General features: G+C 45.4%; 1 protein-coding gene across 2 annotated transcripts; it reads left to right on the top strand.

Annotated features, from left to right (window-relative positions):
- The first annotated feature begins 1,408 nt into the window (after positions 1-1,408).
- PORCN (porcupine O-acyltransferase) lies at positions 1,409-8,693 on the top strand. Of its 2 annotated transcripts, XM_075260352.1 has the most exons (15): positions 1,409-1,509; positions 2,074-2,249; positions 3,497-3,689; positions 3,772-3,815; positions 3,901-4,082; positions 4,826-4,956; positions 5,429-5,446; positions 6,078-6,092; positions 6,362-6,487; positions 6,596-6,696; positions 7,215-7,291; positions 7,375-7,438; positions 7,739-7,824; positions 7,955-8,065; positions 8,245-8,693. In XM_075260352.1, the coding sequence occupies exons 2-15, from the start codon at positions 2,114-2,116 to the stop codon at positions 8,344-8,346; spliced, it is 1,386 nt and encodes a 461-aa protein (XP_075116453.1). In that variant the 5' UTR covers positions 1,409-1,509; positions 2,074-2,113; the 3' UTR covers positions 8,347-8,693. The 2 variants fall into 2 exon arrangements, with proteins under 2 accessions (XP_075116453.1, XP_075116454.1); XM_075260353.1 differs by lacking the exons at positions 5,429-5,446; positions 6,078-6,092.
- Positions 8,694-13,371: the final 4,678 nt, after the last annotated feature.

Here is a 13,371-nt window from a genome sequence, read left to right as displayed (position 1 = left end):
CTACAACCTATATCTATTTTATCTATGTACTTTACTGCCACCTAGTGTTAGAAGTAAATTACTACTTACATCTATAATACAACACAGTCTAAATTACTGCCCTCATAGACTCATACCCTTGCGGGCAGGGTCCTCTACCCTACTGTGCTAGTCGGTCATTGTTAGTATTATATCTACCTGTATAGTTTGTGTACTGTATGTAAACCCTCAAATGTAAAGCGCCATGGAATTAATGGTGCTATATGAATAAATAAATAAATAAATAATAATGGTGTCAACATTAAATGACTGCCTATGTTTGAGCTACAGCAGGAACATCTACTGCCACCTAGCGCCATAAGTAAATGATTACACACATGCAGCAAAACAAAAACTTTTCCACTGACACCTAGTGGCAGAATTAAATCAGTACATATAATGAAGACGTGCTAAAACTCAGTTATTAGGGAGCGTTCACACTACCGTCAGTGTCCGACATGTAGTGTCCGCTCCTAGTGTCCGCTCAAAATCTGTCACGGACACTAGGAGCGGACACTAGATGTGTCCGTGACACCTGTCATTCAAATGAATGGGCATCGGGTGCGTTCTTTTGCACTCCGTGCCCGTCCTTCCCTGTCCGCAAGAGAAGATGTCCGACTTCTCAAGCGGACAGAGGAACCCTGCATGCAGGGCTTTTCTGTCTCCTTGAGAAGTCGGACATCTTCTCTTGCGGACAGGGAAGGACGGGCACGGAGTGCAAAAGAACACACCCGATGCCCATTCATTTGAATGACAGGTGTCACGGACACATCTAGTGTCCGCTCCTAGTGTCCGTGACAGATTTTGAGCGGACACTACATGTCGGACACCGACGGTAGTGTGAACGCCCCCTTACAATAAGAAAGTCTGCAGTATATGTAGTAATCCTGTTCTGCCACTAGATGGTAGTAGAGAGCACCTTGTATTATTCACTTCTAACGCTAGGTGGCAGTAAAGGTCTGAGGAGAATATGTAATCATTTATTTTTGACACTAGGCGTCAGTAATGCACAAATGAGCAGAGCCCGGTCGCTCTGTACTTGCACTTTCTACAATCTCTTATTATAGAATGTCATTTTTTGGGAATTCCACGTCCGTCCCGCTACTTGCCCCGCCCCTCCATCACATTCATTGGTCAATATAAATGTCATTCACGTCAGATCGTACACAGATTGGACACTTGGAACGTTCCTTGACTTGCTGCTATCCGATTGGGCCAGCTCAGGACACTGTTCTGTGATTGGTCTGTAACTAGTAAAGTGATCGGGTTCTCTCTATGTGATTGGTCGATTTCCCCATATCCTGTTATCTCATTGGTTGCTATTCTTTGTTCGCTAATTGGGCTATAGGCTGCAGTCCTGAGCTGGGATTGGCTGGTTTTCCCTGTATTCGCCTCTGATTTGTTCTTGTTGAGTAGTATTGATAAGAGCATCCCCTCTAAGGAGAGAATGGAGGCAGCAGGGATGGTGTAGAGGAGCAGAGGAGGAGGAAGGTGAGGAGGAAGAGAATGACGCCTCATTCCACCATGTCATGTACCTGTATATACTGTATATGTGTCTATACATGGTGAGGAGGCGGATGATGAAGATGATGAGGTGTCCTCCTTACACCCATGTCATGTACCTGTATATACTGTATATGTGTCTATACATGGTGAGGAGGCGGATGATGAGGTGCCCTCCTTACACCCATGTCATGTACCTGTATATATGTCTATAGCTGGAGAGGAGACGGCAGGTGATGATGATGAGGTGCCCTCCTTACACTCATGTCATGTACCTGTATATACTGTATATGTGTCTATAGATGGTGAGGATACGGCAGGTGATGATGAGGCGCCCTCCTTACACTCATGTCATGTACCTGTATATACTGTATATGTGTCTATAGATGGTGAGGATACGGCAGGTGATGATGATGATGAGGTGCCCTCCTTACACCCATGTCATGTACCTGTATATATGTCTATAGCTGGAGAGGAGACGGCAGGTGATGATGATGAGGTGCCCTCCTTACACTCATGTCATGTACTTGTATACGTCTTTCTTGTATCTAGAGGTTGGGACCATTGAACCCCCAGATTCCCAGGACCAAAAATGGCCGCCTTCAGTCGCAGAGAATTTTATGAACAACTTCTCCATGGCTGCGTCCTCCCCACAGCTCTGCAGGGGCTGGAGCAGATCTGGGTGCTGCTCCTCATGTGTCTGGGCTGCCGGCTGCTATGGAGGTTCGGTAAGATCATCTCACAAAATGTACAGATCAGGCCGGTGGGTGACATATACATCATACATAGCCTGAACACGACATAACCTGTAACCGTGAGCAGAGGAAACGTATATAGTGCCGTCATATGTGTCATGTCCTGGCATAAGGGCAGATGTTATATCTAGGCTGATACACTGCAGCACATATACAGCACAGGAGAGAGATTTGTTCTGTTGTGCTTGGCTTGACAAGGGCAATTTCACACAGTGCGATTTTCATGAAGGGAGTTTTCATTGCACAATATGAATATGCTCTAATCCTCCTACAACAACGTAGTACAAATGGGTGATGTAGAAATCACGTCCTATACAGACAAGTGTCCACCCAAAATAATAGGCTCCATTGTAGTTCGTACCCCAAAATTCAAACCATAAATAAACCACAAAAAAGAGAACAGGAAGTACTCGCCATAGACAAAAATGCTTCTAAAATTACAAAATTTATTAATGTCATAACGCAAAGAGAACAAATACAAGTAGACAGAAAAATTGGTCGAAGACAATGGCATGGACAAGATGAATGATACATACACAGAATTATTGCATATAAGGTGAACATAGATACAAGCACACAGTGTAAATAATCAAAATTAGGCTAGTTTACAGATGAAAAAATGTGTAATAATAAAGTGCAGAAACACGCAGTGTGTGCACCCTCAGACATGGTATATACATATAAAAGAGAGTCCAAAAAAGACTTATTTATCCAAGCCAATATTAAATAGCACAATTGTATTGCAAGAGACTATCAAACATGAGCTGTATATATACCCAATAGAGCCTATCTCACATGGGAAAGGATCCAAGTGAATACAATACCCAACCTTGTAATAAATAGTAATAGCCAATTGTGTCTAAAAAGGTCCTGTGGTCCTGAACTAAGCACCATAAGCGTAATAGTAATATTCAAAATGAAATGACCTACCCATATTGGGCATCAGAGTCCACACCAAAGTCCCCTGGCCCACCCCAACGTGCGTTTCGGATAAGTGCCCTGGAAGAAGGTACTTATCCGAAACGTGTGTTGGGGCGGGTCAGGGGACTTTGGTGTGTACTCTGATGTTCAATATGGTTGTCAGGTCAAGCTGGGAGTTGTAGTATTCCAGCAGCTGGAGCGACAGAGGTTGTACACCATTGACTAGTATGTTTGTGATATAGGGGGCGCTACTGCATACAGAGTTACATATTGTTTTTTTCCCCCACTGGTGTCTCTAGGCCTCCCATCCCACATGAAGCATCTCTTCACCATCGCTGGTGGCTTCTTCTGCCTCTACCACTTCTTCCAGCTGCAGATGATCTGGGTGGTCCTCCTGAGCCTGCTCTGCTACCTGGTGCTCTTCTTGTGCCGACATTCCCATCATCGGGGGGTCCTGCTGTCCATCACTATCCTCATATATCTCCTGATGGGGTGAGCTGCCATTATATGCCCATAATGCTCCACATTGCACACCTACCGCATCATTTTGACTCTGTGACTCTCTTGTCTCTAGGGAGATGCACATGGTGGACACGGTCAGCTGGCACAAGATGAGAGGTTGGCATCTTCTGCAGACCTTCTGTTCCTGTGTGATGCCCATCGCCACCACTGATCCTTCTTCATTCTCGCCATATCTGTGTAGGTGCACAGATGATCGTGGCCATGAAGGCTGTGTCTTTGGGCTTCGATGTAGACCGCGGCATCGTGCGCTCCATTCCGTCGCCTGTGGAATTCATGGGATATGTCTACTTTGTGGGCACCGTCATCTTCGGCCCTTGGATTAGTTTTACCAGTTACCTGGAAGCAGTCAATGGACGGAAACTGGTGAGGATGGCGGCAGGAAGCAGGGTTTGGTGATGGGAGGCGCGGACTATGGGAATATAGTAAGAATGTGCTATAAAGGGAGGCTCCGAGGTCGATTCTCTGCTGGGCTTGTCTTAAAGGATTAGTTTGCAAATACTAAATGTAATGTGGATTGTACAAGAGCCCCATGAAGGAATATTTGTGCTGATGCCTCCATCTCCTGTGTGGTTGTCTTGTGCTCCGTGTCTGAGCCTAGCAGGGTTGTCTACTTTAACTGGCCCTCTTTAGAATGTCCCATTAGGCCCCATTTACACTGTGCTGTCCAGACTAGAGTGTCTGGTGTGCTGGGAGTCCCTGCCTGGGGCTTCACTGTCTAATACAATAATATATATGTATATATGTGTGTATATATATATATATATATATATATATATATATATATATATTTATGGCAGTACTTCTATGCAGAGGACTAACACTGTAGATCACTATGCGGCAACAAGTCCCTGCTCCTGACTAGGTTTAGTTCAGTCAATATATGAACTGGATTGCCTGGTGTGTATGGGGCCATAAGCTGCTGGACCTGTTGTAGTGCAGCAACACAAGGTAAAACCACACCAGATTTTGGTGTGCCTGGTCTTTAGGATTCCCACGGATATTTTTGGTGGGCTGATCTATATGTCGGTCTCTCACCTCTCTCGCTGTTCTGTTGTTTTTGGCGCAGACTGATTATTATTATTTTTTTTTTCTTTCTTTTTCCATAGACTTTCAGCTGGTTCTGGCGCGTGTGCCGCAGTCTGGTCCTCTGCATCTTCTGTCTCCTGGTGTCCACCTGCATTTCACCGTATCTCTTCCCTTACTTCATCCCCATCTATGGAGACCGACTGCTGAGAAAGTGAGTGAATACCACGGATGGGGATTACTGAAAATGTAAAACAAAACAAAAACCCAGAAGATATTTTAGAACAAAAAATAACCTAAAAGTTAACTTATCCACCGCTCTACTACTATACTGCCACCCTACATACACTTGTCCGCTGCAGCTAATCACTGGTCTCTGTGATCTTGTGCCGCATGTGCATGAAGGGTCTGCTGAGGCTTGTGATTGGCTGCGGAGGTCACATGGGTGTACAGCATGTTATTGTTGCAAACAGAACTGAACATGGATCTTGATAGTTTCTTACCGATCTAAAGGCATTGCAGGAGCGATCAGGGGAGGGTCCGGGTGTTGCACTGATATTACAACCCCTGACCTGCCCGGCTGCCCTCACTCTTCCCACTATATACTATATGCTAGTCTTTACAATACATCACTTAGCACTTTTCTTAATTCTTTCTTTTCCTTTATGCTTTCATGGATCCTCTAGTAAGAAGCGTAAAGCCAGGTATTCCACTGTCTTCATCTTCCGGGATCCATTCGTTCTCCATACATCACATTTATCCACCTGCACTAGTTGTGATATGTCTTGTGACGCTGACACAAAACCAGTACAATCGTGCACCTGCATTATCACTGGTGTATACGGTAGAAGAATCAAAGCCTTCCTGAGCTTCTTACGTTTCAGTCCATATAAAGGGGAGCTCGATCTCATGACTGTGTCTGGTTGGCACTGGCACCAGGTTTGTTACAAATAGAACACTGACACACTGTAACGAGTCCTGCACCCATGTTGGCTGGACTCTATTAGGATGGGTTTTCAGCCGCTAGAAAGAAGGCAGAGGTCCTTAGTAATGGTGCAGAGTATAACACTGAAGGTGTTGTAAGGGGAAGATTTGGAGCAGCCGCCGCTTTGTATTGGTTTTGTTTTTGTGCTTTTCCTCCATGTACAGTCACAGATAATGACGTCATTATAGATGTCACACCATATCGACATATCTTACATATCCCGTCTGTTCTTATTTTGCCCTTATAACTTACACCCCCTACCCCTGACCACCTGTCCCTAACCATCTGCCATCTTGCTGTCATCTATTGTAATTCTCAATAATCTTGATTTCTGCTTCTCCCTATGGCAGGGGTCTAGTTGTTCGGTAAGTGGTGACTTTTTTTTTTTTTTTTTTCATCTACATATAGTTAATAAATCTTAGTTATGATTGGCCAATTGTTATCACATGACAGTTCACAGCTGACACCTATGGAGGGTGATGATGTAGTTACAGTATGGTTTCTACGTTGTACACAGCATATACCAAGGGATTTCAGACTCATTCTTGGCTGGAGTTTTCCTTTTACCACATTTCTATATGATAAGTCCAAATCGTCTTCTTTTTTGTGCTGATATTTTGCGGTCTCCTTGCAGGTGGTTGCGGGCCTACGAGAACACGTCGTCATTCCATTTCAGTAACTACTTTGTGGGGTTCTTGTCTGAGGTGACCGCCGTCCTCTCTGGTGCAGGGTTCACAGAGGAGAAAGACCATGTTCGCTGGTGAGTATGTGCCCGGCTTCTTCTCACTCCTTTCTGTCTACCATATGATCTGTCATCCAGGATACTGCTGTATGGCTGCCATGTGAACTGCTCCTTCTTTTTCCTCAGGGATCTCTCCGTCTCTCACCCACTGAATGTGGAAATTCCTCGCTCAATGGTGGATGTGGTGACAAGTTGGAACCTGCCCATGTCCCGCTGGCTACATACATGTAAGGATGTGCGTGTAGGGAGGACATCCCTGTCCTGAGACACTCTTAACATGCAAAGCTGTGTACTGGGAGGAGGAGGCTTGTACGAGACCTGCTGGTCCTATCCTTATGTGGAGCACAGCCTGTATGTTCACATGGTGTTTTTTTCACACATATTTCAGAGCAAATTCTGTGCCTCAGTCTGTGTTTCATGTCAATAGATGCCACAACCCTGTTCACACATCAGAAATTTTCTGCTTGCATTTTCATTGCTGTTATGGTGGAAATAAGTATCTTGTATTCTGCATTGAAATGAACCCATTTGCTTCCTGCTGTGAGCTCAGGCTCCAACACTGACGGGAATAGGACTTGTCTGGGCTCACGGCCCACTACATGGAGCTGTGGTAATACACGGACATGTGTACAGGGCCATAGACTGAAGTCTATGTGATAGTTCTGAAAAACCCACTGAGCGTCCCTGGTTGTGACTTTTTAAAATCCTCTCAGCCTTCACTAACCTTCCTACATATTCTCACCAGATGTATTCAAGAACGCCCTGAAGCTCGGCACATTTCACGCCATCATCGTAACGTATGCTGCCAGTGCTTTACTCCATGTGAGTGCCCTAGTTGTGTGATAATCCTATTTATATGATGGGTTTATGGGGTTAAATACATGTCGTCTTGTGTGTTCTCTCAGGGTCTCAGCTTCCACCTAGCAGCCGTGCTTTTATCTCTGGGTTTCATCACTTATGTGGAGCATGGTAAGTCTTTCGTCTCCTTGAGGTCCAGGAGTGTCTTCGTGTGGTCACCTCTTCTGGTTTTCCAGGAGGTGCTGCTTGGTCACCCTGGGCTAACACATTGAATAACCATGGATCCAGTCTTGTATGGGTTCACCTAGTTATACTCAAATATCTTAACTATGTGTCAGCTCAGAAGCTGCGGCAGTCTCTGTCCCACTGGTATCTGCATAACAGTTACTTAGTGTGCAGTTCCCCCATGTCTGCCTCACTGGTGCTGCTATATAACCCCTAACTTGCCTGTACCCCTCTCTTCTATATCAGTGCTCCGGAAGAGACTCGCTGAAATCTTCAGTGCCTGCATACTGTCCAAAAAATGTCCTCCAACCTGTGCCCATCGCAACAAAAAGGTAAGACTAAATTTTTTTTTTTTTTTTTTTTTTAGTGCTCTGAAGTTCCCATCATAATATATTGAGTTTCTAATCAAAATACTCAGCTTTTTATGTAACCCGGGAAATTTTTTTTTCCCTCTCTTAACAGGGCGTATTTGTGTACCTGCTGAATATTCTGTTCCTGGTCATGGCTCTCTTCCAGCTGACCTACCTGGGGTCTTTATTTGATACAGATTCAGAAGATGCCACCGATGAAGAGGTAAAGTTGTGTATTAATAAACCTTATAAGAATATATGTTCCTAATAAGTTGTCCACTAGGGGTCACACTTCCTTATACATTTTGCACACAGTTATCTTTTTTGTTATAGCTGTTCTGGGAAAGCTGGGTGGCCACTGCTTAATGTGATTGGTTGACGTCTTGTATTGTCGTTATTCAGGGCTATGGGATGTCGCACACCATAAACAAGTGGTCCGAGCTCAGTTGGGCCGGCCATTGGCTCACATTTGGCTGCTGGGTGTTCTATCGCCTGATTGGCTGAGAGGACGGCATCTTCAGGACTCACTTTGTGCCATCTGTCTCCACCTATCGCGGTGTGACCAAATTCTGCCATTCAGTGTTTCTGAGCAGATGAGAGGGCTGGAGCGTTTATGACTGGTATATACAGGACTGAGGGTGTATATGGGCATCGTCGTTTCTGCAGCTAGACAATAAATGAAGAGATGCCCCCTGTTGGAGGACATTGATATGAATAGCAGACGTCTAACGCCACATTATCATATATATCCTCTGGTGATACGGGCTAACGCCTCCTGTGCTAAAAGTCTGGAACAAAAGGTCATGACCTCTCTCTGCCCCAAAACTACTAATAAAGTTGTTTTATAAAGATTGTGTTTTCATGTGTATGACGCATATAGTTTAGTGACACGGGCAATATTCCAGCAAGTTCTTTATTCCAGAAGCCACGCAACATCATAAAACGACAGGAAAACCCTATTACAAGTATGTGGCCCCCACTAAGTATCCATAGTCTAGGGGCCATAAGCTCACGACTCATAGCTCGCTGCCAGGTACTCATTCACACACTAGGTCAGGCAGGGTGGAAGTCACGTGCACGCGTTTGTCATTGTCACACTCGGACCCCGCGGTTGGCTCGGACCAATAGAAAGGGTCTGACTGGAAGACTGTGCCGGTGCCAGGACATTAAGGTTTTGCTGGGCTGCACGTGTTCTGCGGACGTGTGGCGGGTGTCACGTTTCCTACGACACGAGCCCAGCAGCGTCTCCAGTGCCATTCGCACAAAGGCCTGGAAGTTACTGCTTCGCTCTCGGCGGCTGTCCTGGAGGGGAGGAGAGGGGAAATATCTCAGATATAACATGTTATGCACGTGTATGGACACACTGAGATGATATCATGGATAGGGTAATGGAGAGGAAGGGGCAGCTCACAAAAGAAAAGGGGGGGGGGGGCATAATATCAGTTTTCTGTTCTTATACATTCCAGTCTTTAAGGGTGACAGGCGAAAGAAATTAATGAAAGGCTATTTAAAGGGGTTGTCCAGAGCACACGTTCAGTTCCCTCCCTGTCCGTGGTTTCTAGCAGTGATGATGTACCGTACATACATGTGACTGCTGTAGCAAATCACTGGTCTCAGAGGTGATGACATCATATACGGCGCAAGACTGCTGAGCAAAATGACTGGTTCATGCGGTTATATGTATGTACGGCCCATCATCGCTGCAGGACAGAGAATCCTGGAGGGGTAATTAAAGGGGTTCTCCTCTAAAGGAATTTCACTCCTTGGGAATAGAAATTTAGTGGGCGGTCCAAAACCCGGGAACCCCATGGCTCAGCTTTTTAAGTGCAGTACTGCTCCCTGAGTGTCGCTTCCGCTTTACAAGTCATGTGAACTCGCATTCATTGGTCACCTGATAGCAGCTCAGTCCCATTCAAGTGAATGTACTGAGTAGCAATATCAAGCACAGCCACTATACGATGTATAGCACTGTGCTTAGTAAATAGTGAAGAGAATCTGAAAGCTGCGGTGGGGGCCCCGATATTTGGACAGCCACTAAACTTCAGCACATGAACAGCATCATTGTGGATTTGGTACATAAGAAGAGAAAACAGTAACCATATGTATAGCAGTGTAAAAAATATATATAGCCCAGGACTGGAGTCAAACATTTTACGGATTAACCATAGCTCCTCCCACAATCCCCTCCCCCTCCCGTATATTGATCATTTCCGTTTTATTGGCTGAATGCTTTTACTTTGTTACCTCTTTGCTTCTTAACATGTGTTTTTTTCTCTTGCACCCGGTGCCTGTGTTCTGGGATGTTCTGAGGAGAGAAGGTAGAGAGGGTCACGAGAGGAGGTCGGGGGTCCCATAACCAGATGACAAAATGGAAGGACCCCCAAGTCCTCCCTTTTTTTTTCTCTTCTTTCCAAGTGTACCACTTTTAAGAATTTTTACACAATTTTTCTTTTTTTTTCCAACTTGTAATAATTTTCCCTCAAAGTGGTCACCAGGGAAATATCATGAAAAACAAAATATCTTTATGTCGCAGCAATGGCGGCGGCACAGCAGACGTGGGGCAGGTTTATAAATTTATCTTTGTTGCCTATAGCAACCAATCACAGCACAGCTTTCATTCTTCAGGAGGCCTAGTACAAATGAAAGCTGTGCTGTGATTGGTTGCTGTGGACAAAAAGCCCTTTCCCTTAGACGGTGTCTGTCTCTTACCTTGTACAGAGTTCTATCAGACTTGTCGCCTGTGGGCGAAAATAAAACCAATTAAACCAAATATCAGGAACATTTCTGAATATATCTGTCACCAAAATATCCACATACCCCTGGAATCCCCATTGAGTAAACTGAGTTGTCCTTGTCTGTCAAGTTACAAATCTGCTTCTAGGAAAGGTGAGTCACAACCAATATGGCTGCCATTACCGATCTAGGGGTTGTCACTAAGCTGCCCTAGGATACATAAAACCTGCCTGATTCCATTGCCATACTACCCATTATTCCCATAACTCTGTTCTTCCCACACACATGGTACAAATTCAGTCAAAGACTCTAGAAAAGCTGGGTGACATCCCTTGTGAGAGTCATAGAAGATGGCAGAATGGGATGACTATAAGAGGGGGTTCAGTGATAGTTCCCCCAACTGTAATGTAGCTGTCTATGTAGCTTTTTTGTTAGTGATGTAGTTTCCCAATTTTGATACCGCACTTTGTGAACTGTACCCTATTTTAATGTAGCCCTAAATTTTCACTGGCAGTTAAAAGGTGTCCCCATATGATCTTTTGGACTTTATCACAATGTTACTGTAGGAGTCCCCCAACTTTTACACGGTTTATGCAGCTGCCTGTAAAGGGTCCCTCAGATCTGACATTTTGGATTTAGCATTCTGTTTAGGACGCGCTCACATCTGCATTATTTAATCCTTTTTTCTGGTATGTTGTAAGAACACAAATTAACCAATAAAGACGGATCTCTCTAATCGACTAGAATGGGGTCCACTGAGTATCCCCTGGAGGACTGCAGGTGTGAACGTAGCCTTAGCAGATATGTCTGTACTAAGTACCAGCTGTGAGGGTTGCAGTGGCTCCGCACACTTACCTTTTCCCTCTGGCATCTTGCCCCAGTGGCTGGGTTTGTACGACTGAGTGTGAGGGTCTCGGGGCACTGAGCTCACACGTCCTGGCACCACCCACATTTATTCCCTGAATGCCCCCATAGTGCCCGAGAGAAGGGGCAGATTCCAGAACTGGGCAGAGATTCTGCATATTCAGGGAGAGATGTGCTGACCCAGGCACAGAGAGGACCCGTCCCCTAACCAGCCACTCACGCTAGTCCCGCTATTAACCTCTGGATGGCTGGATAGAGTTTGTCAACACTGCTAGGGATGGTTTCTATAATAAATGTTAGTTATTAGAAATGATCTTTATTATATTAACATCCAGATGTCAATGTAACCAAAAATTTCTAAGAGGAATAACAGAGGAACAGAACAGAGATCATAGAGAAGATGATCTAGTCAGATGAGCTAACTGGTCCTCCTTAAGACATCCATAGTCAGAAAGATTTACCCTCCCCCACACCAGATCCCCTCATCAACATGACTATTAGTGTTGGTAGTTACAGTCCAGTAGGGGGCAGCACAGCTGCTCCTGCCTCCTTTTGCTCTGTGCTTTGATGCTTCTGTGTTATGACAGAGCAGAATCTAAGCTAAATAGAGATGAGCGAACAGCGTTTGATCGAGTACATGTTCGATCGGATATCAGGCTGTTTGAGATGTTCGATTCGAGTCGAACACCAGGTGGCAAACTCATTAAAAATTCTATTCCCCTCCCACCTTCCCTGGCGCTTTTTTTGCACCAATAACTGTGCAGGGGAGGTGGGACAGGAACTACAACAACGGAGGCATTGAAAAAAAATCGGAAAAAGTCATTGGCGGCTAATTCAGGTGACCTCCAATTTATATGAACAGTGGATTTAATATCTGGTTCATATGAGACTGTGAACTATATGAATGTGAGACAGGGACAGATGTACAGGCAGGGTTAGCTAGGGATTACCTTTATTTAGGTGGGAATGTTACTCACAAAGCTCTTTGGGGCTCTATCTGGTCGGGATCCCTGTCAGCTTGCGATATGCGTGAGTTGACTTTTTCCCATAGGAATGCATTGACCAGCGTTGATTGGCCGAATGCCATACAGACTACAGCATTCGGCCAATCAACGATGGTTCTGCCGGAGGCACGTCAGTGAGGAGGCGGAGTCTAAGATCGGACCAGAATGGAGACTGCTGTGGACCTATCTTAGACTCCACCTCCTCCGGCAGAACCAGCGTTGATTGGCCGAATGTTGTACTCTGTATGGCATTTGGCCAATCAACGCTGGTCAATGCATTCCTATGCCGAGATGTAGCAGTGCTGGCCGTGCGCTCAGCTCGACTACTCCGGAGATATAGCCAAGCTGAGCGCTCGGCTGCACACTGCACACTCTATTATGTCCCTTAATGGCTCCTGCACACAGTATTATGTCCCACTATGGACACCCATAAACAATTATTATATTCTGGGGTCTTTACAGACCCCAGAGTATAATAATTGGAAACCCGGGGGAATAAAAACATAAAAAAAAAACACTGTTGCTTACCTGTCCCCGGCTCCTATGCTGTCGACCGCTGCTCTCGTCCTTCTTTAATGACATCTGATGTCACATGACCCGGGACTCAGGCCGGGATCATGTGACGTCAGACAACTACCGTAGGTCTGAGGCCTGCACGGATTGTGGAGAGGTAAGTAACAGTGTTTGTTATGTTCCCTTACCTCTCCTGGGCCTCCAGTCTTTGTGGGGCCCGCAGTGTCACTTACTGATCCCGGTCCAGCCAGGATCGGCAAGTAAATTGGGCCTGTAACGGCCTATTAAAAAAAAAAAAAAAACAACAAAAAAAACCGCAGCAGTAGCGGCTGTCACCGGGCCCCCTAATGTCCTGGGCCCTGTGGCAACTGCCTCTGCGGTAGTTACGCCCCTGGGTGGGCGTAGTTCTTAAGTG

Source organism: Leptodactylus fuscus, chromosome 11, assembly GCF_031893055.1.
Source record: "Leptodactylus fuscus isolate aLepFus1 chromosome 11, aLepFus1.hap2, whole genome shotgun sequence".
Taxonomy (NCBI): Eukaryota; Metazoa; Chordata; class Amphibia; order Anura; family Leptodactylidae; genus Leptodactylus; species Leptodactylus fuscus.
The sequence above is the reverse complement of the archived record's forward strand: the minus strand, read 5'-3'. Positions and strand labels throughout refer to the sequence as shown.